The 23,778-nt window shown below is 38.9% G+C and overlaps 1 protein-coding gene across 7 annotated transcripts in view; it reads left to right on the forward strand.

The window, feature by feature from the left end:
• ZNF385B (zinc finger protein 385B) overlaps positions 1–23,778 on the forward strand; it is a 292,718-nt gene that overhangs the window by 165,924 nt on the left and 103,016 nt on the right. For all 7 annotated transcript variants that reach the window (XM_018561049.1, XM_018561050.1, XM_018561053.1 and 4 more), the window contains one exon: positions 19,314–19,456. In XM_018561049.1, the coding sequence (XP_018416551.1) occupies positions 19,314–19,456 (143 nt within the window). The remainder of the gene's footprint in view (positions 1–19,313; positions 19,457–23,778) is intronic.

Genomic DNA, 23,778 nt, shown 5'->3' on the forward strand with positions numbered 1-23,778 from the left:
TTTTATTTCAATTAAAGGATTTTTTATTAAAGTTTGGTCTTTTTGTTTATCTTTTTTTTAACCCTTTAGTGAATGGGTAGGGGTACACCCCTTACTCATTCACAAGGGGGGGCGCATCTGGGTGCCCCTTTATTAGAGGGGTAAGCTGATGCAAACCTGCCCACAAAACCCCACAACCCAAGGGCCTATGGGGAAGAGGTCCTTGTCCCCATTGGCACGGGGACAATGTGCTTTTCAGGAGGGACCCTGGAAAAGCACCCTCCCAGGTTTTTTTTCTTTTCCTTAAAGTTTTTTTTATAATTTTCTTAACTTCTTTCATTTATCTTTTTTATACATTTCTTGAAATCATTTTTTAAATGTTTTTTCTTTTGTTTACATTTTGTTTTGCTCGGCAGCATTCAGCTATTCACTCACTGCCGTTCGGCCCCTATGAGAATAGGGGCAAACGGCAGCCAGTGAACTGCCGCGGCTTCGCCTCAGTCGATCCAGATGTTGGATCGGCTGAGTCGAGTGGCTTCTGCACTTTGGCCCAGCCGAACATGCTCGAAGGCAGCCGATGTAAGGCTGATTTTAGGCGATGTACGGTTGGAATCAGCCATACAGAGCCGAAGTGAATAGCTGAACGCCGTTTGGCTCAGTTCACTACGGCGTGGTTATTCGCTCGGCTGCCTACGGTAAGAGAAATGAGAGTCGCAATGGAATAGCTCAAATGTAGGTACCTAAATTTACAGTGCAAGTAGCTAAGTGCAAAATGCAGTAACCCATTGCAACTAATTAGAATTTAAAGAAGTCAGATGAGTACATCATTGATTCCATTTGGGCGTCGCACTTTGCTGCTTGCACCATTTTATTATTTAGGCTGTACGACATCATTACAATTTGTAATGTACACAGCATGTTGACATTTAGTCAGGAGTGTGCCATTACTATATGCTCTCAGATAGCAGGAGCAGGCTTGCAACTTTCATTTCTCTTACCAAGGCAAGAAGAGATCATTACAGAGGTGTGATATATTTCATTTGTAGTGTGTTGACAACCTCTTGAATGTCACAAAACCTATTTGTCTTTCATAAGTGGAACAGTGAGGTACCAGTGTATTGAAGTGTCCTAGACATTTATTGGAGTACCAGTGAGATACATACTGAACTTCTCTAGATTATATGGGACTATGAGGATAGTACAATTTGTATTGAGTCTTGAATGAGATTATACAGCATTCTGCTGAACAAAATGGATGCATGGTTTTATATAAAGTGGTATTATATGAAAGAAAAATGTTCCTGACCGTTCAAGAAGTTTTTTTTAGCACCCAAGTACTGTGAAATCTCAGTGCAAGAGAGGACGTTCTCATTTAAGAGTTTGGAACTAAGGTTAAGGTTACAGTGACTGCAGTTTTTCTGCACTTGATCAATTCCAGTCTCCAGCAAGGGCGCATTTTTCTATGTGCCCTGTTCACACTGCAGCACTGCCTTCTGATTCCAGTGCATTGCAGAAAAATGGAGGCATGCCTAATTTTTGCGCAACTCACTGGAGTATACCTGAAATCACTGCTAGTTTTTTCTCCGCTGTGGTGCATAAGAATTATTAATCAAATGTATTTGAAATTTCAATAAAGTAAAAAAAAAAACAAAGAAAAAAGGTAAATAGTGCCTTGCGTTGTAGCAACACAAGGTACTGCCCCAGCACTGGGACACAGCCAACATTGGTAGCACACAGCTTGTGTGAATGGACTTATAGAGATAGGATTAAGGCGTAATGAGTTTAGTGTTACATGAATTTTAGTGTTACAGTTTAGGGTTATGATTTGGGAGAAGAAGGGATGCCTAATAATACCTACATTGTTAACTTTCCTTCAGCCAAAAATCTTGCACTACATTACAAAACATTAAATAGTGACTACCCATAGACTTGAATGGGGTCATACCCTTAGCATCCCTGGTGTTTGAATATGGCTCCATTCAAGTCTATGGTAAGTCACTGTGGAGGCTTGGTCAGCAATGAAGATTTTGGACTGGAAGAAAGCAAACACGAAAGTGGGGTTCTGCTGGACCAATGAAAAAAATATTGGCATGTTGATAGGGTAGGAGTGCTCCTAATTTAAATTAGATAAGGGGGCAAGGGAGGGGCAGCTAAGGGTTCATTAATTTGAACTGAATTCACCTTTCATATGACTCTGCCATTGAATCATATTAACTGACTCAGGATGTACAGGATGAAAAATTCCTATTGGTTCATGGAAATAGAGTTCTTGTTCCTAAGTTAGACCTGTCTATGTATGTCCAGGCCATAAGCTTATCCTAATTATTTTGGGGCCTTCTACATAGTAGAGACTTGGGAATCCCATAAACAGTGCACATTTTTTTTATGTTATGTAATATTTGAAACAAAGTGTTTTTGTTTTCCAAAATGATGCTAGGGTGATTTTATATGCTCTATTTCGATTACAATTGTAGTTAGAGTTCATCTTTTAAAGCCCGTACACACCTGCCAACCTCAAACGTGATAGTTTTCCTCGTTAATAAACAGAAGAGAGTTTGACAACTCAGAAGATAAATGAGGAACAGAGTAACAAAAAAGAGGAATGTGCAGAATGATTTACTGCATGTTTATGTTCTTCCCACAGCACAAAGGAAACAAGTAGCTGAGTCATGCTTCATAAATTATATGGCAGAATCATAAAGGGCGAGATTTTCAAATTGAGTTTCATATAATATTGCTAGAAGCGTACATGAGAGCTTTATAGATTGGCTTATTTGAAAGCTATATGCCATCTTTTTACTTGCCTTTGACATTAAAAGTGTTAATGAATTGATAAACATCTGCTCATCGTCTTATTGAACTGGATGTCATACTTTTTATACTGCATTGTATGTGTTCAGTGTAGTGTAGAGCAGTTTCTAGCTCTAGAAGTTTAAGGATCCATCAAACCAAATCAGAGACTTCAGATAGGTGCTGGCAGGTTGAACAACATTCTGGCTTCTTTTACCCTTAGGGACTTCTTTGGCAATAGCTATGCAATTGAACATTCAAGGCAAAGCTTCACTTTATTCCCCAGCCCCCCTCCTGCATTTACATACCTTTCCTCCTTTATCCTGCCATTCCATACGGCCCATTGGAATGAAGAGAAATATCAAATACTTCTCATTATGGAGATCTTTTGAATTACTCCTCTTCTCTCATGTCACAATGTTAGTGCTTGGTGATTGGCCCAGTAATTTCACATGGGGGCAGGAAAAGCAGCCTCTATGGAAGCTCTATCAAGCTTATATAGGTCATATTATTATTATTATTATTATTATACAGGATTTATATAGCACCAGTGCTTTACAATATAAGGAAGACATTACAATTACAATACAATTCAAGACAAGATGGTAAGGAGGGCCCTGCCCTCCTTGGTCTTTGTTGCAAACAGAGCATTGGGGGAGTGAAAGAAAAGTAAGCGTTAGATGGTATGGGGACCAGCTTTAAAGTAAACTTGTTGTTTTGCCTTGCATGGGCAAATCACAGATTCCATTTAAAGGACTTCCCTTCTACTGAGGCTATTAGAAGAGTTTATCAGGCTCCCTGTTGGTATGTTCAGTTTCTATATACAGAATGTAGCAGGATGGATAGGAAACAATATTTTATTTTTCAGTATAATAAAACTTGCTTGCAGTTTTGGTACCAACAAGTAATCTCACTTTCAAGCAGGAAAGGCTAATGTGGATCACATTGGTACCAATTGTGAGACCATTTCAACATGTTTTCAAATGCACAAACAGCTAAATTAATCAGGATAACCTACCACTAGCACACAGTGTCAATAGAAACTGTTGGTGGTAGATTTCATTCTTCTGTTTGGTCTTTGCAAGTGAAAGTAACTGAAACTGCCTGTGTGTGGCCAGCATATACGCATAAGTTACCCTTAATTTCAGCATTGCAGATAAAGCTGCACCTCAAATTGACCACCTATAAAGAAGTAATCGCCCGCACACCAAGGTCCCATGCATCAATCCGTTCTTTTATTGACGCCAGATACACATGGCATCACAAGCATAAAGCAACGTTTCGGAAACCTAACATGGTCCTTTTGTTTCTACCATCTCATGTTTAGTTTACTAATTTGTAGTGAGATTGTAGTCCATCACGGCAGCAAGCTTGGAGTGGTGACTACTTTAACACACACACAGGGACCATGGGGAACACAAGTAGCCACCCTCTGGAAGGAAGGACAGCATCAGTATGAATTCAGAGATAATTTGAGGACCTACAGCCGAGTGATACACAAATAAGATACATTTTTGTTATTAGTTAAAGTACTTGAATGCACTTTTAAGATTTAACTCCTGTGTCATTTTAAGTCGATTTCCTTTACTATACTCGTATCACTGTACGCATAACATTAGCTGCACACAGATGGAGTTTACTTGTTTCCTGGAAATGCTCTTTAATATGTCTGTATTGTAGCTCCTGAAGACTCTTGAAAAACTAAAAGGTAGTGATTTCTTTGTCTGCGGACATTCTTACGCCAAAAGAGGTTGCTATTCTTGTAAGATAAATGTAGTTTGTGTTGTACACACAGAATCAGAAGGATATATTGCTTGGATCAGTGATAGAGAGGACGATGTATTATCTCAGTGACCATTGAATCCATATATTTCCATACATTTGCCAGTGAAGTAGATTGTACCTGGCAGCTTCTTCCGCTGCATTGGTTTGTTTTCATTTCATGCTTGCTTGTTTTAGCTCTTTTCAGGAAATATAGACATTCGAGTGTAGTCACACAATTTGTATCTCATGGGGTATTTACATTACCATGTCTGTATATAGTGCTAAACTACATGTTATTTATATATATATAACATCGCTAGTGTTAGTATAAATTTTTTAGTTTCAAGGCTAAAATATTACCCATTCACGAAGAAGGAAGGAAAGAAAAGGATAGTAAATTAAAAGAAGGAAGGCAACCAATGGAGATGGAAGGAAGGAATTTTTAGGTTGGCTTTGTGTAGGCGTGATGTGGTTTTGTAGATACTGTCAATCCCTGGATAGAAAAAAATCCATTCTCAACAATTTATGTCATTTGTTTTGGTTCCTGTACAAAATTAATCTGAAATGAAGTGTCACATATACCAAAGACTTAAGGCAATATGCTATTTTATTGTGAAATGTTATTTTAATCACAGTTTTTATCTGATCCATTGCAAAATATGGATTTGCGCTCTTATGATTGTGAAGATATTCTCAGCAGTAATTAATGAATATATTCATCATTTAGTTGAATTATGATTGTGAAGATATTCTCAGCAGTAATTAATGAATATATTCATCATTTAGTTGTAAGGAGTACTTAACATTCCCAAAAAGCATAAGAGCACTAAGAGCTATGTTACAAGTGCCAATGCACCTTCATTATAAATGTAAAAATGAACTGGTATGTTGCTCTTTTTACCTATATGACACATTCATAAATGCTTGCCATCCTCAAAGAATTTCTATAGTCTCTAGACATTCCTTAGCAATAGCAGTGACTGGTAGAAAGAGAAGGCAATGCTTAAGGGGAGGCAGTTCTGCATCTGTGATGGTGGATATCCCAGCTTCCCTGTAGATGTACTTGTTTTTGGAATGTTCCTGCATGAGATTGGGTACTGTAAACAGGAAAATCAGGGATACTTTTCTTTTTTTTATAACCACTCCTTTGTTTGTTATCCTCTAAGGAATTTTAACTAGCAGGGTGGGCTACAGTTCTCAGAACTAGAACTTCCAGGGGACAACAGAGTAAAGGAAAGGGGGTAAATATATGTTTGCAAACTTGCATTTGCACTTTTTTTACTTGGATTTATTTAAAAGGGCTAAAAAGCTATGTTAGGTTAAATCTTTAGATATTCCATAATGAAAAAAAATTAAAAAGGTTTTTCTTTGCAATAGCAATACTTACCAGTCTTACCAATGTAGCTAACTACAGGTTAGTCAGGTGAGCATATAACAGTAAATTTGGTGGGAGGGAGCAATTTTGACTTAGCCACTGAAGCTGAGACCTGCCCTCCAACTTCTATATTGACCCATTGTGATGGGTACATTTACTAGCAAATAGGAAGGTGCAAGAAATGGGAAGCTTTTAACTTTACCACAAAATAATATAGTTGCATATTAGAACATCAGACGATATTAGGCTCCTGTAATGTACTTGAACACATTTGGATATACATGCATTTTAGTCATAGTCATCCAACAGGCCCCACCCACTACAGACTGTCTGCAGAAAACTAGAGAAGGGGGGAAATGCAAGAAAGAGCAGCAGTGACTTTATTCCAGGAAACTCACAGAGGTAAAGTTTAATGATGAATTACTGCACAGATCTGAAATAAAACAAAATAAATTATATTTAGACTCAAGTGTCACACACCATTTAATAGTCTAGATCAGTGGTTCTCAACCTTTCTAGGGCCGGGACCCCTTGGTAAAATTTGCCAAGTTGTGGTGACCCCCAACGGTAAAATTTAGGGTTGACGCGGCTGCTGCAGCGACATCTGGCGGCGTGGCGGGAGAACTGACACTGCTGCGCTAGGAGAGGGCTGAGGAGGACTCTCACCTAGCACAGCAGAAATCACACAGCGACCCACAGGTTGAGAACCACTGTTGTAACAGCTAAAATGGCAAACCATATAACACAAGCCGAGGGTGTCAGCTTTTATTATTAATAATAATGATGATAATCTAATAGCTATCTAATAGTGGGAGACTCCCGCCGACCCCTGGCAAATTGTCATTCGACCCCCAAAGGGGTCCCGACCCACAGGTTGAGAACCGCTGGTCTAGATACATCTTTATTGAATATAGGGTTGGGCTGCCAAATCAGTTGCTGAAAAGCTCTATGCATTCTCACACACTGGACAAACCCTGATGAAGGGGGTATTAGCATCAGCCCTCGAAATACGTTGCCTATTTCCATACTGTCCCCTCACCTCAACCCTATATTGAATTAAGATGTAGAGATCCTCTGGAATCATCTGGAATGTAGAAACTGCCTGTCCTGTAGTCAGAACACCTATACCGACTCTTTCACATTCTGCAAGGCCAGCCTCACCAACAGAATAAACCTTGCGGATCAAGCACTTTTATTCCACCTCTTTTCAGTACCAATACTCAAGTAAGAATGCCCATGCCTCTTGCATTTAGGCAGTATTTGATTATCCTGGATTAAAGCATTAGCAAGGGGAATCAAACGTATTTCACAGTTGCATACTCTCATTAGATTTTTCATCCAGAACTGAATGACATAGATGCTTCCTGTGCTTTGTAACAACTCATGGATCACCAGCATAAACTAAAGTGATATTGAATTCAAAATGTTTTTAAGCTATTTCAACTGCTGAATAGATCACTTACAATGGATGCTGCTCCCTGATGTTTAAAAGTTTTTGCTTCTTGCATAATCAGCTGGTCCCCTGGGCACTGGCACTGATTTTCTGTTTTAGAGTGGCTCCTTTCCCTTTCAGGGTTCTATGGAGCCACCAATGTGTGTGAGTAAGCTCTGTGTGTCTCCACACACACACAGGCACAGCAGATCAAGTGTAAGCCGGGGTGCTGCGCTTGGTTGTGTGTGCTCCACCTTTTAATTGGTCTTTAAGTTGTGTGAAAATGTGAAAATAACACAAACTAAATACAGTGCCAGTGATCAAATCCTAATTGCGGCTGTATAATGAAAATACAAGTCGAAAAAAGGAAGGTAAATGTGTTCGTGAATAAAAATTATTAAATATTAAGTTAGCAATGTAAATATCGCAAAATATGTGTAGCATGTGTAAATAAATAAAATATAATATGTCGTGTGAAAACAAGTTATATTGTGAAAATAAAATCTGGTTGAGAATTGTGTAAACGGGTGAATTATTCCATTTGGCAATCAAAAATAAAAAAAAATAAAAAGAAAAAAAAAAGAAAATGCAATAAAAACTATTTATATGGCCAGTCAAAGGCTAAAAGCCAAAGTGCACAAAAATCTTATAACAACACATCTACTGATATAAAAGGTGAATAAGATATAGTGTATATAGAGGTGTATGATCGGGGATTGTAAGCAGCAAGATACTATTTTCCTCCGAGCAACATTGGAAGTCAAGTGTCTTTTACTTATAGTTCTATTGATGAGTCCGCAGAGGGAAAAATTCTTCAATAATAGTCTCTCTGCCCTCTCCTGCCGTCAGGCTGCACTTCCTCTCATCGGCGGTGTTTGGTCAGCCTCCAGTATGGATGGAGAACCCTCTGGAGAGATCAGCCAGGAAATGAGGGGGGGGAAACCGACCATAGAAGAAAAAACAGGATTTAAGTGCAGAAGTAGAAGCCTTTCCCTTCAAAAAGCGAAAAATAGTTTTTGGGGGGGTCGACTACATTGTGAACTAGCTGATTTTTAATATTGGGGGCTTTCCTATATATAACCTTTGGTTTTTTCTGGATCAATGGTCCTAGGATTTTGTCCTTCATTTGGATAGGCCAATGTTTCTGCAGTATCTTTTCGAACTCTTTATATTGGGTTGAGAACTCTGTAATAAAAAGGAGAGTCAAGTCACTCCGCTCCCTCTGCTTCCTCCTCCCTCCCTCCTCCATTCTACATGCTAGTAGATGGACAGCTGCTGGAGACTGTGCTCTTCCTTGTGAACTTGTACTGGACAGGACGTTCAGGGAAGCTGAGCTGAGATAGGTGGAGTCCCCTGTTTGAAAACATGATGACTGAAAGTGCTTGGGCAATATGTGTTCATCTGGATTCATTATTGAAAAAAAGTTTGGGAGTTTTATACTACGTTAACCAATTCCCGGCTGGCCGTTGTAAAAAAAACAGCCGGGAGCTTCCTGGATGTAACAGGCCGTGTATATACGGCCTGTTAGCCCTGCCCACTCGGAAGCACCGTGCGGCGCGCGCGAGCGGGAAAGACACAAAATTTAAAAACAGGCAGCGATGCCTGTTAACATACAAGCGATCTGCCGGCTATAGAGCCCACGGATCGCTTGTATAAGCTCCCGGCCTGTGTTCCCCCCCTCCCTCCGTGCCCCCCCTCCCGTTGTCATGCTGGTCCCGGGCTCGGCGGTGCCTGGTGCAAGCCCGGGACCAGCATAGTGCCTCTCTGACAGGGGATCAGAGGGAGGCCGGCACAGGATCTCCCTCCAGTCCCCTCTCCGGTGTCAGAATGCAAAAGTGATGTATATTACATCACTTCTGCATTCTTGTGTCACTCTCCAGCTTCAGATGCTGGAGAGAAGCTGATGAAACAGATCTCTGCTTCATCAGCTTCTTGAGGGGGGTCCTAGGTGACATTAGGGGGCTTGGAGACCCCTGATGTCTCCATAAAGAGGACCTGTCACATCTTTTACTATCACATAGGGGGGTTTCTTAGCCCCATAACAGAAGGTAGATCAGGTCACAAACACGTTTAAATGTGTGGACCAATTAAGTTACTGCCAGACCGTATGTAAATAAACTATAAATTAATGTATTTATTAAACAAAGGTTATTTTAACAATAAACAGTACTTCACCACATCCCTGCACTAAAAATGTAAAAAACCTATTCGGTAACTTAGGTTAAAAACACACCTATACATTCATACACTCCTGGTCGGATAACCATTAAACCAACCTTTGGGGATATCAGTACACCCAGGGGTTAATTATCATTGTACAAATTCTGCAAATAACCAGCACGTTTAGCGACCCTAGTGAGTCCGGTAAGGTCTGCATATAGTGGGTGCGGGCACTGAGCCGATTTGAGCATATATATGCCACTAGTTTGGTACGCTGATCGGCTGGTTTTGCATACTTTTAATTTTCTCACAAATCCTTGGTGTATAAAAACCGAGGGCTTACAAAGATGCACAGGCTGCTATTGGGACCAGTTATCTGGTTAAGTCTATTGTATTTAAATTCCCTTTTAGTGTCATGTATATTAGCATCACTGACATGTGAGCATTATCCCATCCTAGATAGAGATGGTTAGTGTATCCGTTTATCTTGATTTTTGTGACTCAGATGGTCACCTTAGAGTCAAGGTATGACTGGCCGTCAGTATCATCAATCAAAGATCCTGAATATGAAGTTTCGTGCTCAAAAATCCTCTTCTATATGTGCCCTCATGTCAAGACAATCAAGGGTAATATTACGGAGACCAGTGCGTTTTAAATTACAGATCGAGTGCTGCTAGCTTGTGTGCTGATTTCAGCAAGGCACTGTAGAGTCTCCTGTGTGATAATGTATCATAGTTCGATTTCTATGTAACTTTTTCAGGTACTAACCGGTTTTCCCCATGTTTGTTCTCTGGTCTCAAGTGAGGAGTGTGTTACTCAGTGTGTCATCTTGTAGCCATCATGGTATGTTCCCCGGCGGGTCATGGTATCGTCAGGCACAAAAACGTCGACGCGGTTCGCTCCTCCTCCTGGGGCTTCGTTAGGAGGTTTCTTAGCCCCCTATAGCAATAAAGTTAATTGGAAAAAAAATAGGAAACAAAATTAAAGTTTCCCAAAAAAAATGTAAGTTACACATACAAAAATTTTTTTTTTTAGGCGTCCCCACCCATACATACACGCATGCAAACAGGCGTCAGGTGCGCATACCTACGAAAACGATGATAGCGCCCATTACGCCGCACATGTTACATATCGCGGTGAACGTTGCAGTGAGAGCAATAATTCTAGGGCCATCAATCACTGATAACACTAAACTGATGAGCTATAAAACCTTTTGCAGGTGCACGCAATTTTTAAGCTTGACATGTTTGGTGTCTATTTACCCCACGTGACCTCATCTTTTATATTTTACCAAAATAATTGGGTAATAATAATTGTTTCCTAACAAAATGTAAAAAAAATTATTTTTTTCAAAATTTTCAGGAATTTTTCCTAAATATAGTAAAAAATAAAACCCGCAGTGGTGATTAAATACCACCAAAAGAAAGCTTTATCTGTCCCCAAAAAATTGTATAAAATTAATTTCAGTAGTGTTGCATGGCGGAATAAATCTTATTCAAAGTACTGCAGCACTGAATACTAAAAAATGGCCTGGCCAGGAAGGGGGTGTAAACACCTGGTCTTCAAGCGGTTAATGAACAAAGAAAGCTATACTTGTTATATAGTTACATAGTTAGTCATGTTGAAAAAAGACACAAGTCCATTGAGTTCAACCAGTTGATTTCAAAACATCTATGTATTTAGACGTAATGGTGTTCCAGTGATGTTGTTGTATATAAGCACATTTTGCTGGCCTTGGAATATAAGACTGACGTTACTAAACTCATTGCTATCACTGACTTCAAGAGTGCTAGCAAGTCTTCAAGTCCATATTATGGCACTAAGTCACCTGCCGTGTCTAATCGCAGTTCCTTTTAGCACAGTGCATTGATCTCTGATATCCTTCTGTGCTCTAGATAGAGAAAAGTAGGATGGAGGTGTGCACTGAAACCTGGTGTCTACCTGCAGCATTGTGTTTTAGTACTAGATGAATGTTATATACCATGCGTCATGTTTCTATTACCTACTTAGATGTTTTTCATCTGCTTCAATATCATGACTAGATCAGACTTTGAGAACTTTACTTGGAACAAAGAAATATTATGTTTTCAAAAAGTATTCTAATAGAAAAAAGTTTTCTCTCTTGATATAAAGACAATTAGCCACTGGCATTTTTACCAACTCCCAACTGTGGCAAAGGAGCTTGTTGGTGAACTAATGAAAGCAACCCTCTTATATACATGTAGCCACTCTGTCCTAAGCAGGGGTGTCTATTTAAATTTAGAAGCTGACAGGCTGTAGTCAGTCTGATTCTGATTGATACTTTCTTTAGTCTCCCCCTAAGCTCCAGTTATTGTTTGCTTCTGTCTGCTGCTTGGGAGTGTCCCTAGTAATAGTGTTGGAGGCTTCAACAATTAGAGTTAGGAATATGTATGTCTCCCCAGCCAACCACTAGGAAGTTTGCCATTGGTGCAGGCTGGGAGAGGGTAAAAATATCTGGGAGTGACTTTGTGAAGTCAGTCTACCCCGAGCCTCCTGCCTGGCGGCGGGATGCTGTGGATTGTCTGATCCTCCTAGGCCTGCTGCCAGAGGAGAGTGACCAATTCCTAGGGCTGAAGCAAGGGTTTGAGTCCTAGTACATGAGGCCTGGGCATGGAAATTCCATGGAGGAACTTTAGCCTGAATATGGAGCCTGAGCAGCTGGGTAGAAGCCTGAAATATGGCGAGTCCTACCATTACATAGGTAGCTGCAATACCCAGTATTTACAGTCAGGAGCTGAATTCACAGACTACCAGGTAGGCTTAAAGGTTCTTTATCTGTGAAGGTTGTAAGTACTTTTTTCCTTTTTCTGGAGTCTGCAAGACCATAAGTGTCCTGTGGCCTAACCCTCTCTCCCCAAAGTTAATAAATACATTCTCTGCAAAAACAGATCAGCATCCTGGAAGTTAGTTAATTGATTGCCAATGGTGGGTCGATGAGTGAGTGTGTTGGGGTAGCTGCTGAACTTTGTACCATAGACAGGCCAGGATTCACCCGGTGGCTTCTTAGCTTTTCTTGCTGTCTGTGGGAAATGGCCCACCAAAGTCTGCAGAATACCTTGGGGATCATTGATCTTCTGGGTCCCCTGCTCCTTTTACATGCTCCATTTGCTGACCTCCCTGTAACTCTTGAGATGCATGGAGGTCAGCAGGAGGAAACAGTGAAAGCTACAGGGGACCCAGTAGTTTTCAGGAAGTGATTTCCCAGTGCACTTCAGGAGGTGATTTCTTATGAACGGAGCAGTGTTTGGAAGTAAATGTGTACATACTTCTTTTACAAGGATAGTTTGCCTGGGTAATTTTAGTATAGCAAAAGCAGCACTGGTTTAATACAGAGCTACAAGAAATATTACTAGAGAAGACAGCGGGATGTACTGTACCTGTTAAATACACTTGCCTCTGTTCTATCATTTCCAAGAAAAAGCTCTCCAAAAACTGTGCAGATAATGCAACCTTTACCTTTGTGCTTCCCCTCTGTTCATTCTTTATTTATTGTCCCTGTAGTTGATGTCTGTGAAGCCACTATTTGCATCAGGCAATTTATTTAATAAAATAGTAGAGCGGGAAGAAGAGAGTGCATGGACTGTGAGCTTTGAACTAATGGTACCACCATGCTCTGGGTCAGTTAGTACAGTGCAAATGTAACTTTAATTATCACATTGCACTTACCTCCCATTGTCCTTTCCAGTTATACTTCCTGAAACTCTTTTGAATGGGTCAGTAGGAATCTCAGGAAAGAGCAGAAGGCAGGACAATCTCAACTTTCACAGGAATTGACTTTCACTTTAGCTGCTTTTATTTCTGAATATGCAGATTTAACTGAGTTTAGAAATCAGATAGAGGCGAAACTGAAGTAAACCATCTGAGTTTTTGGGGCCATGATTTCTTCACAGGTGCAAATCCATTTGGGCAAAAGGTTGTGTTCCATGTTGGAAAATCTCTGACCACTTGAAGTGCACTCTACACCATGATTTTGAAATTAATTTTTACTGAAGGGAGGGTATTTATATTTGCTTAGCGTTGCACTTTAATTCAAAATATATTAGAAATGTACGTGCTGTCAGTAGCAAGGATTTGAGCTGCCATGATATTTGGGCACAGGCGTAGTTTGCCAGAGTTCCAAAGACTTCCTGACAGATAAAGAGGAGAGAGCTGAGGAGCGGAATAAAGAATTTCCTGCTAATGCATTTTCAATGTATTCCAAAGCACAATCACAATTTTTTAATGGAGCGAAATTGTAATGCTGATTATTTTCCTTCCTCGCCTGTTTGCAGAGTGGTTATGTAATGAATGAGCCATGTGACCAGTGCTTAATTATGCAGAACAATTCCTATCTCACAGGCACGCATTTTATTAGAAAATGTATTTCTTAAATACAAGTTTTACTTGTAAAAGGTATTGAATCTTTCTAAGGAAGTCAATTAGTTTGCATTATTTTCCTTGTTGTTCAAGAATGTCCCAATAATGAATGTTTCAGTTCTTTTATATTACTTGATTGCTTACGTTTTATTCCAATAGTTGCTTATAATTAAAGTTGTGAGCTGCATCCTAAATATAGTGCTTTCTTTGTGTGCAAAGCCAAGGGAGTTGCAGATAAGTTTATCTTCCCAGAATAACCCAATCATCACTTTGTTACTCTTATAATAATCTCCCTTTAGGGAATTCTCCTTCTCTGAAAGAACTGCACTTGTTTTCATACTGTGTAACATAGCAACTTTGTGTTAAAAATAATACTGCTCCGCTTAATGAATTGGTGACATGCAGTTTTCACATGTTTAGACTTGGCTCATTTGTAAAAGAAAAACATGGCTCCGCGTCTTGCCTTTTGTAGCGTTGCAGCTAACACCTACATGCTACAATCCCTAAAGGGATACTCTGGTTTTGTGGAAATGCATATAACCGCAGAAAGAAATAATAGGGTTGTATAAGAGAACATCATATCAGAAAAGCAGAGTAATCAGAGTAACAAAGATTGCTTTACTAAAGTTCTAAAACCCAAACAAATGATATTTAGTTTGCTAAAGCATTGTGTATTATAAACAATTTGTTTTTCCCTAAAACTTTTTTTTACATCTTACTGTTGATCTCCTGCAGCCTATACCAGCCCCTTGTCTACATGCACCTGGTCCAGAATCAACTGAAAGTCACAGGTCTATTCACTAAAGGATGAAGAGTTTGGAGAGGGCAGGAGAACTTAACTGGAAAGTGAGATGAATTGGAGAATTTTTCCAAATCAGCTATTTTGGCCTAGATTGTAAACTTCTGCGTTCTCCAAACTCTTCACAGTTCAGTGAATAGACCTTTCAATGTTCAGGTTGGCTTCCTGACAACGTGCCTGTAAAATGTATATTGGCATGGCAAGCCTTCACCAGAGCCACATGTAACAACACAGAAGCACACAGAAGCACAAATGGGAGAACGTTTTCACCCAATAACAGGACGTGCCTGTGCAAAAAATGTTGTGCCAGGATCACAATGTAATATTTTACTGACATTTTACTGAACGCTGCAGATTGTAAAAGATTAAAAGCAACTTATGAAACGTTATTAACATCTTAGAGCATATAAGAGATTTTAGTGAGTGGGTTTAGATATATGTTAGCACTTTAATTATAGTGGCTATAAGATCAATCCAGTAGATGTAGGAATTGAAGCGTCACACCAAGTAAGTAGTCCAAATATAACTTTATTCCATCAGGGTCCGGGGAACATTCAAGTAGAGTAGCCAGTGCATTTCGTGGGGTACAAAACATACATCCTTTATCAGTGATTATTGAGAGAAATCATGTATGTTGATTACAATCCCTGAAGCCTCAAGGTTGTATTGTGTTATAATGTGAGTACTTCAGGTTTGTCATAAGCTGGTCTGGCAGATGATTTTGGATCAGTCCAGATATTGAATGTGGAAAGCCAGATCTTGTCTACAGAACTAAATTGTACACAAACATTAAAACCACAACATTTAAACTTAACAGTCTAAAACTGGTTTGCACTGCTTGGTATAAAACTGTTGTGGCCATGTATGCTGAGGAAGGCAGTTTGCAAGGCTTGGATGGGGACAGTCTACTATAAAACCCCCATATGCAATCAAACTTTATTGAAAGGTTTCCCTCAATACCAGTGTCAATACAGACATTGGTTAGTTAATATTGTCATGATGACCATTGAAGGGCTTATTCATTTTTAATTCACTTAATTATTTTCATAACATGTTAGATTTGATATTCTTTAGGTTAGGCATCTTCTAGGTTGTAAATGGTATTCCTCAGAAAGTCTACATCTCATTTGCAAACCCTTGCAGAAACTTGCCAGCGTGCACGTCACGTCACTTAGTGTACTGTTTGTCGCTATGGCAGGGGATTTATTTCAGCTTACATTTATCATGTAGGGAATGTATGACAGTATTTATAGACTATAGTTTAGTTTTTACTTATAAGCTATAGCATACATGATAGATGGGTTTTATATTCCATACATGGCCTGGATTAGGACTCTTGAGAGCTCCAGAGTGCAGGGCTTGTGTAAATGGGAAATTGCAGCATGCTTTTAAGTGTACTCAATTTGTATTTGAAATCAGTTTGAGATGCTGCTTTTGAGATCCTTCGCATGTGCTTCTGAACTTCTTCTGACCTTCTTCTTAGTTGGATCAAGCAGGTTTTGCAGTTCCCATGGGGAAAAAGCAAGCCTGAAATGAACAAACGCCTGTGTTCACAATCCCTTGTTAATGACAAAGACTGAAATAAAAACTCCTACATTAAACTCCCATCAAAAAGTCAGATTGAAACTCTTATTCTTTAACCGACATTTTCCAGTGTAAGCTTGATTTAGTTTCCTATGTGCACCACAGGTACGGTGGTTCCTGTCTAACATTTTAATAACTGACTCACAGTATGATCAAATGAACACCCTAAAGAAAAAATGAGCTTTGTTATAAACATAGATGTCTATTCTCAAGTGAACTTTGCTGACTTCAGATTACTCAGCAGTCAATAAAGTGTATAAAGCATTAAATGTAGCTTGGCAGACTTGCAAAGATATAGTGGATATAAAAGTGACACTAAACTCAGGAGTTAAATCTTAAAAATGCATTCAAGTACCTTACCTGTTAACAAAAATGTAACGTATTTGTAGCTTATCACTCTGCTGTAGATCCTCAAATCGTCTCTGAATGGATGCTAACACTGTCCTTCCTTCTGGAGGGTGTTCCCCATGGTCCCTGTGTGTGTTGAAAAGAAGCCACCACTCCAAGCTTGCTCCCATGATACACTATAACTTTAATACAAATTAGTAAACTAAATGTGAGATTGTAGTCAGTCACAGGAGTGAGCTTGAAGCGGTAGCTACTTTACTACACACACAGGGACCATGGGAACAAAAGTAACCACCCTCTAGAAGGAAGGACAGTGTCAGCACAAATTCAGAGATGCTTTGCGTATCTGCAGCCGAGTGACACACAAATGAGATACATTTTGTTAATAGGGCACTTAAATGCTTTTTTAAGGTTTAACTCCTACGTTTGGTGTCACTTTAAATATCACATGTATAAAACATACATCAGACAAATCAAAATGTATTTGCTATATCATATGATAATGCTATATCAGTAACTAATACATTTTATTTTGAAATCCAAACTATGTTACAACTCAAACCCCTCCAGGTTGCTTACACCAGCCATTTGTACCAGGCAAACTAGGACTTTTCTCATCCTGCTTTGGTATCACTTCCCATAAAATGCTTACAGCTGCACTAGCTATATTAATCTGGTGTTTCAATACACCTTTTTTGTATATAGATAAAAATGAACACCCCATCTTGATCCTCTTCTCTGATGTGTGTCACCCCATCCAGGGAGCCTAATCATAGAGTCAAAGTTGTCTTGACTCTACATTTTGTTTTGGTTTGGTGAGTCTGACTTGGCTCTAGGGCATGTTTTTTTGTATATATATGAATATGTAAAAGCAAAATAATCTGTGTATGCATGGTGCTACTTGTGAGAGTACACATATATAGTAAATTCTGCACAAATATATTGATGCCATTTGTTTATTTTCAAGTATTCTGTTATGTAAAGCAGGACTATAGATCCACTCATACATTTAACAGATTGTATCAATTTTGTTTACTCTAAGGCAGGGGCTACATGAACAATTTTTAGTATTTCAGTTGCACTTCAGATGGGACATATAGATCCCTAAAATCTAGGCCAATAGTTTCCAACCAATAAGGGCCCAAGGACAACATTGGTATCCATAAGTCGAGTGGAGGGGCACATCTGAATCAACTTCTGCTATTTCATGTCCAGACTGTATGAAGTGGGAAAGGAACATGCAATAAGATGGCAATGGCCAAATGTTTCATAGTAACACAAAGAAAAGAGATGTACAGTATATAACAGGGGACCTCAAAGCCCCTTCTGCTCACTTATGTACTGTCACTGCATCCCCCTCACACTTCATTGTTGGCATCAGTGGGAGTACAATCATTCCCATTGTTGGTATCAGCAGGAGTAAAAAAAAAAGGCCCATTGTTGGTGTACATGGGAGTAAAATAAGCTCCATCCTTGGTCTCAGTAATCCTATGATTAAACTGGTGTTCAGTATTTATTTACTCAATCACAATCACTCTGCATCTCTGCTCTTTCTCTCTAGTTAAAACCAGAACTCTCCTGTCACAATTGGGGAGAAGATCACATCGTCCAACAGCACAGGGATAATCTGCAGTTCCGACTACTGCCAGTCTGCAGGCCACAAAGAAGGTCCTATGCCGCATGCGAACCATGAACCACTAGTTGGACAGCCCTGGCCTAACCTATACAAGTAGCATGTATTAGAGTTAATTTACACACAATTGGAGCACTGGGTGATCATGCACAATTAATTACCGTAGCTTACACCATAGAGAGCTAATTGTTTCATTTATTTAGCTATCAGTCCCTAATCTTAGCAATTTTAGTAGTGCAGTTGACTTACTACAAATCTTCCTCGTAACTCTAGCCTCAAATAAATATATACTCAAAAGTTACAACTTATAACATAAGCATAATGTTACAGAATCCTAAAACAATGCACTTCATGTTACCTATGTAATTACTGAAAATTATATTTACTTAATTTGGTGTATGGTGTAGTAAGTGCATTAAACAGAGTGGGGAGTCATGAAGGACATTCAAATTATCTGTAAAAAATAAGTCAAGGCAACTGGACTTGCTGTATTTTTCTTGAAGATGTTTCACTGGTTATCCAACCAGCTTTCTCAATTCAGAATGGATTCATTCTGAATTGAGAAAACTGGTTGGATAACCAGTGAAACATCTTCAAGAATGAATGGATTCATTCTGAATTGAGAAAACTGGTTGGATAACCAGTGAAACATCTTCATGAAAAAATACAGCAAGTCCAGTTGCCTTGACTTATTTTTTACAGATATACCATGGCCTGGATGAATGAGAACCTGCACAGACAACATTCAAATTGTTATAATAGACAAAGCAAGCAGGTTTACCTTTCCTTACTCATTTCCTCATCTGTATTATGAGCATTATTATCAGTAGTATGTATACTACCACATGTTAACTAGATGTATCTATTTTTGTAGGATAACAAAATGATAGTATGGCAGGTGCCCTTCAGTTTCTTAAGTATGTGTGCACTAAGGAATAAGGCACAGGTGAAGATGGGGTATGGTGGCATGTGTTCATCTCACAAAATCTCTGAATCTGTATGTAAGAGCTGTTGTTTTAAGTTATTGTACATGTGAGATGGAATATATGTTTGATTATTTTCTATTTTGCAGGAAGTACATGTCATACCACCACCCTTCCTGCGTTGGTACGAACCCCGAGCCTCATGATGCAGCCATCCCTGGATTTAAAACAATTTGTATCATTTCCAATGGATAACAGTCCTAGCATCGGCCTCTTTCCAAACTTTAACACAGTAAGTAGCATTACTCTTTTCATATGTGAAGGACACTTATGATGACTTTCACATTTTTACAAGCTTACTTTTTCATGTTTTAGTTATTTTCAGTTTAGTTAGTTTTCGTTATTTTATTAATGTTGGTCAGACTTACTATACAAATATGTTCTTTTATTGTTTAGTGTCCTCGTTCTCAAGTGGTATCCAGACCGCTAGGCTCCCCCCCCCCCCCACTAGTGCCACTCCCCCTGCACGGGTGCCTTCATCAGCTAGCCAACTGCTGTGGAGGCACCCGTATGTGCATGGTCATGGCCGTGGCCTTGCCCGCAGCCAGCTGTGTGCGTCTATAGAGACAAACACAGCGTGTGTCCGGCCACACCCCAACCCTGCAGTCAGAGCTTGACTAACAGCAGAAGGAGCCTATGGCTCCTCTTCCCTCAGTTCCCTGCCCCGCAACCATGAAGTTCAGAGAAACCCGAATATGTTCTCGGGCGCAGCGGAGGAGATGAGCGGCTGCAGGTAAGTGTGTGAAAAAAACACCCAGCCCTTAATACCACTTTAACAACTGTTTAGGCAAGATATCAGCCATACAGGGAGCTCTTTGTTTTCACTGAATAAGCCAACTCATTGAGCAGTGACACAAAACCACGCAGGGAGAAGAGATTGCATATCTAATCAATAAACGTGGTTTTCCCCATGCATATTTATAATCATGTACTATGCATGGCTTTAATACATGAACACGTATTGAAAACATTATGCACATCAAACTAATGCAGTATATGATATATGCTATCTAAAAAAAAATTGACAGACCATATATTTACTAAGCTCAGCAATGGGTTCTTGTTACTAAAACACCTTTTAATCACATCTACAGGGCTGTTTTTGAGTGTTTAGAAATCCTACTCATATCTGTTGTGCCAGCTAGTTATTTAGAAAACAAACATGGAATAGCAGGCTTCCTCGTAAATGTGCCGTGGGTTGAATTGCAGTGCAGGAGACCGCATGCTAGCAGGGAAGGCCTCTCTCCGTGCAGTTTCAAGTAGGGGAATTGATTTTTTTCTTAACTGGAAAGAGCAAATTGATTTTGGGTTTCATCTCACCAAAAGCTGTTTTCTTATGGATTTAAATCAATGTTTCATCAAGAAGGATGAGTAATATGTTTGCTTAGAGGGGTGCTTGCACCTTTGACTTTAATTGCCAAGGAGGTTTTAGAAAGCTATAATATAAACCTGTATTTAGTGCTTTAAAATGTAAATTGTATTTAATAAAGATTTGTAATGTGTTTACTTAACTACGTGTATTACATAGCTACATTTATTTTTGGTATCTAACAATTGTATCCAGCAATGATGTCATTGTAATTTTTTTAATACATTTCTAAAAGTTTTTGTGCATTCTTTCAGTTGGTATGAAGCTACTGTAAGTGCAGCCTTGTGTTGATTATTATAGATTTCATGTTAATAGCCATTTTGGCTATTAACCATGGGGGCAATTCAGTAAACCATTTGCAACACTTTATTGACACTGGCATTACATTAAAGTGTCCTGCACCTAATTCATAAAAACCTTGGGACAGTTTTGTCAAGTGTTCTGACACCTGCAACAGAACTGTTTTTCCTCTGCACTTTGCTTCTTGGACATGGAACTGTCCAACTGTTGTCAACATTGGGAATAGCACCCTGAGGAATGCCATGAATCTATTGCTGTGGTACTTGCATACTGACAGGAATTGGCACCAGTGAGATGCAAATTCAAATAATGAAAAAAGTTGAAAACAAGTATTTTCTTTTTATAAAATGAGAAATGTCTATGATATAATTCAGTTCTAGCTTACAAATAACTGGAGTTATTTCTTCACAGCCACCAATCAGATCTGAACTTAGGGCAGTTTTGGCTGTAGCAACCAATCAAGTTTCACCTTTCACTTTATGAAAACATTAAAACAGCCTTTTCACTTTTGTGTTAATTTTCTTTTTTCCAGTTTAAGTGAACCAGCCTGGATGTGTTTCTTTACATTTTAAAGTAGCTTATTCTATATCAGTGATATGTCATCTCTGGTCTCTATAGGAAAGCACAGCACAACTCAATGACCAAAATGAGTCTGTGGAATTCATCCTTTCTGATACTAGCTTGCTGACATTAGTTTCCAGTTTTAAAAGGCATGTCCACTTCTCTATGATATAAATGTTTTGCTCTAGTAACTAGGCAGAACTTAGCCAACTGACCTAGTTTGATGCTGGGCTTTAGAGAGTGACCTAAGAATTAAGCACTATTTATTTAGTGTTATTAAACCATGATTACTAAATTATGTATCCTAGAGCAAAAAGACAGCCCCACTAATGCTTCTTAGATGTCTAAATAACAAGAATTAGCTGTATTTAACAGCATTTGTGCGCTACTAACAAAATAATCTGCTACATTAGCATCTAGCGAGTACACCATCTCGCACTTTATATATTTACAAATTATTTTATGGAACATTTCCCATTAAGTAAAAATGATCATTAGAGGTTGTTTAATGCATTCCAGTTTTCATATATCCACATCTTCTATCATAGATTTGAATTAATTAATTCTTTCTACATTTTTATTTGTACCTTGATAAAGTGAGGTTGAATATGAAAGCTGATAAATAGCACTTATTAGCGTAGGTTACAATTCTTCCCAAAATGTGATTTTAAATGAAGCCTTTGTTATACTTCAAAATAATATTTTTAAAATAAATTATAATGAATGTAAATAAACTGTTAATTTTTTTTAAATGTTTGTGTTTTTAAACTGATAAAATCTTTGTTTTACAAAGAATCAATCATTGAATACAGGGTGTACCCTCGCCACTAGATTCAGGGAGCATTATAAGTTTTCTAAAGAGAAAGCACAAGAGAAGTTGTTTACTTTTGGACAGTATCTCTCTGGTGGAAACTTTATACAAGAGCTTCTTAAGAGAGGGAAGGAGGGAAAGGAATAAAGTTGGAGGTGTAATTGCCCATTCTTGTTGAATCGTGTGTAATATTCAGCTTGAGCTATTGAGCTCTGTGAAAAATGCAAGTTTTTTCAGCAAAGAAGATAATGATTGCCCGAATAAAATGTAAAAAGGTTCCTAGATCACCACCTGCTTATAACAGTAAAAAGTATTCATATGCAATATTCCATTTGTATCTAACAGTGCTGCTAGTCCAATTTATGTTCAAAACATAAGAATTTTCTGCTTAAAGTGATATTAAAGTCAAACGGTTTATAAGCTATTTCAAATGCTGATTAAACCATTTACAATAGTTCTATTTATCAATGGTGCTCATTGATGTTTAAAAGTTTTAGTTAGTTTCCAGCAGAATTACCTGGTCCCCTGAGCACTGGTCCTGATATGCTGCTTTAGGGCAGCTCCTTTTCCTTGCAGGGTCCTATGGAGCCACCAATATGTGTGCTGGTTAGATGTGTCTGGATCCACAAACAAAAAGGCACAGCAGGTCAATCAACTGTCCCGACACCCCATGCTACCCGCTCCGCCTTCCTCTTTCCTTACACCCTCCTTCACCCTTCTTCAAACTAGTACATAGAACGTTGCAGGAGACTGTACTTCCCTGTGATCTTGTACTGAACAGGAAGTTCAGAGAAGCCAGGCTCAGAATGTTGGAACCAGCTGTTTAGAAACAGGATGACCGTAAGTGTTTGGTCAAAAGTTTAAAGAAATACTTTGCAGGTCAATGTATATTTGTTTGATCTTAATTCATTACTGAAAAGAAGTTTAATATTACTTTAATCAGGTTTTCTCGGGCTAGTTTGTGGGTCCACCAATGGAACTGTGAATGTTTATGTTTGAAACAACAGAAACAGGTTCATTTAATTGTGTCCTCCGTTAGCGGCTCATACTCACCTTTCCTTCACCTCCCCTCCATTCTGTTTTGAAGCTGGGAGTGAGGAGATATACCTGGTACCTTCTGGTATGGGAAACATGTAACGCATTCCCCTTCTTCTCACATGACAGTACTGCAGCTTGGTCATTGGCCAGTCAGGCAGCCAACATTGTTAAATGGGGTTAGCTTACACAGAGCGTCTCTGCTAGCAAAGTAAAGGGGTGAGGCAAATGCTAGCTGAGTAAATGTAGGTGGTTGGGGATTGGGGTAGCACTCAAATGAACTGGAATTTTGAAAGTTTTTGACTGTTTGATAAGTACAAGTACTGTATGTGTGAGGAATCACATATTATGGACATTTTGTTTGTCAGAATTCAATATGGGGGTTCAGTTTATGTAGACACCGCTGCAGGGTTGCATCTGTGGGGTAATTATGACAAATAATCTTATATTGTTTTGCTATATATTATATATATATATA

Source organism: Nanorana parkeri, unplaced genomic scaffold (genome assembly GCF_000935625.1).
Source record: "Nanorana parkeri isolate BGI_ZX_2015 unplaced genomic scaffold, ASM93562v1 scaffold496, whole genome shotgun sequence".
Classification (NCBI taxonomy): Eukaryota; Metazoa; Chordata; class Amphibia; order Anura; family Dicroglossidae; genus Nanorana; species Nanorana parkeri.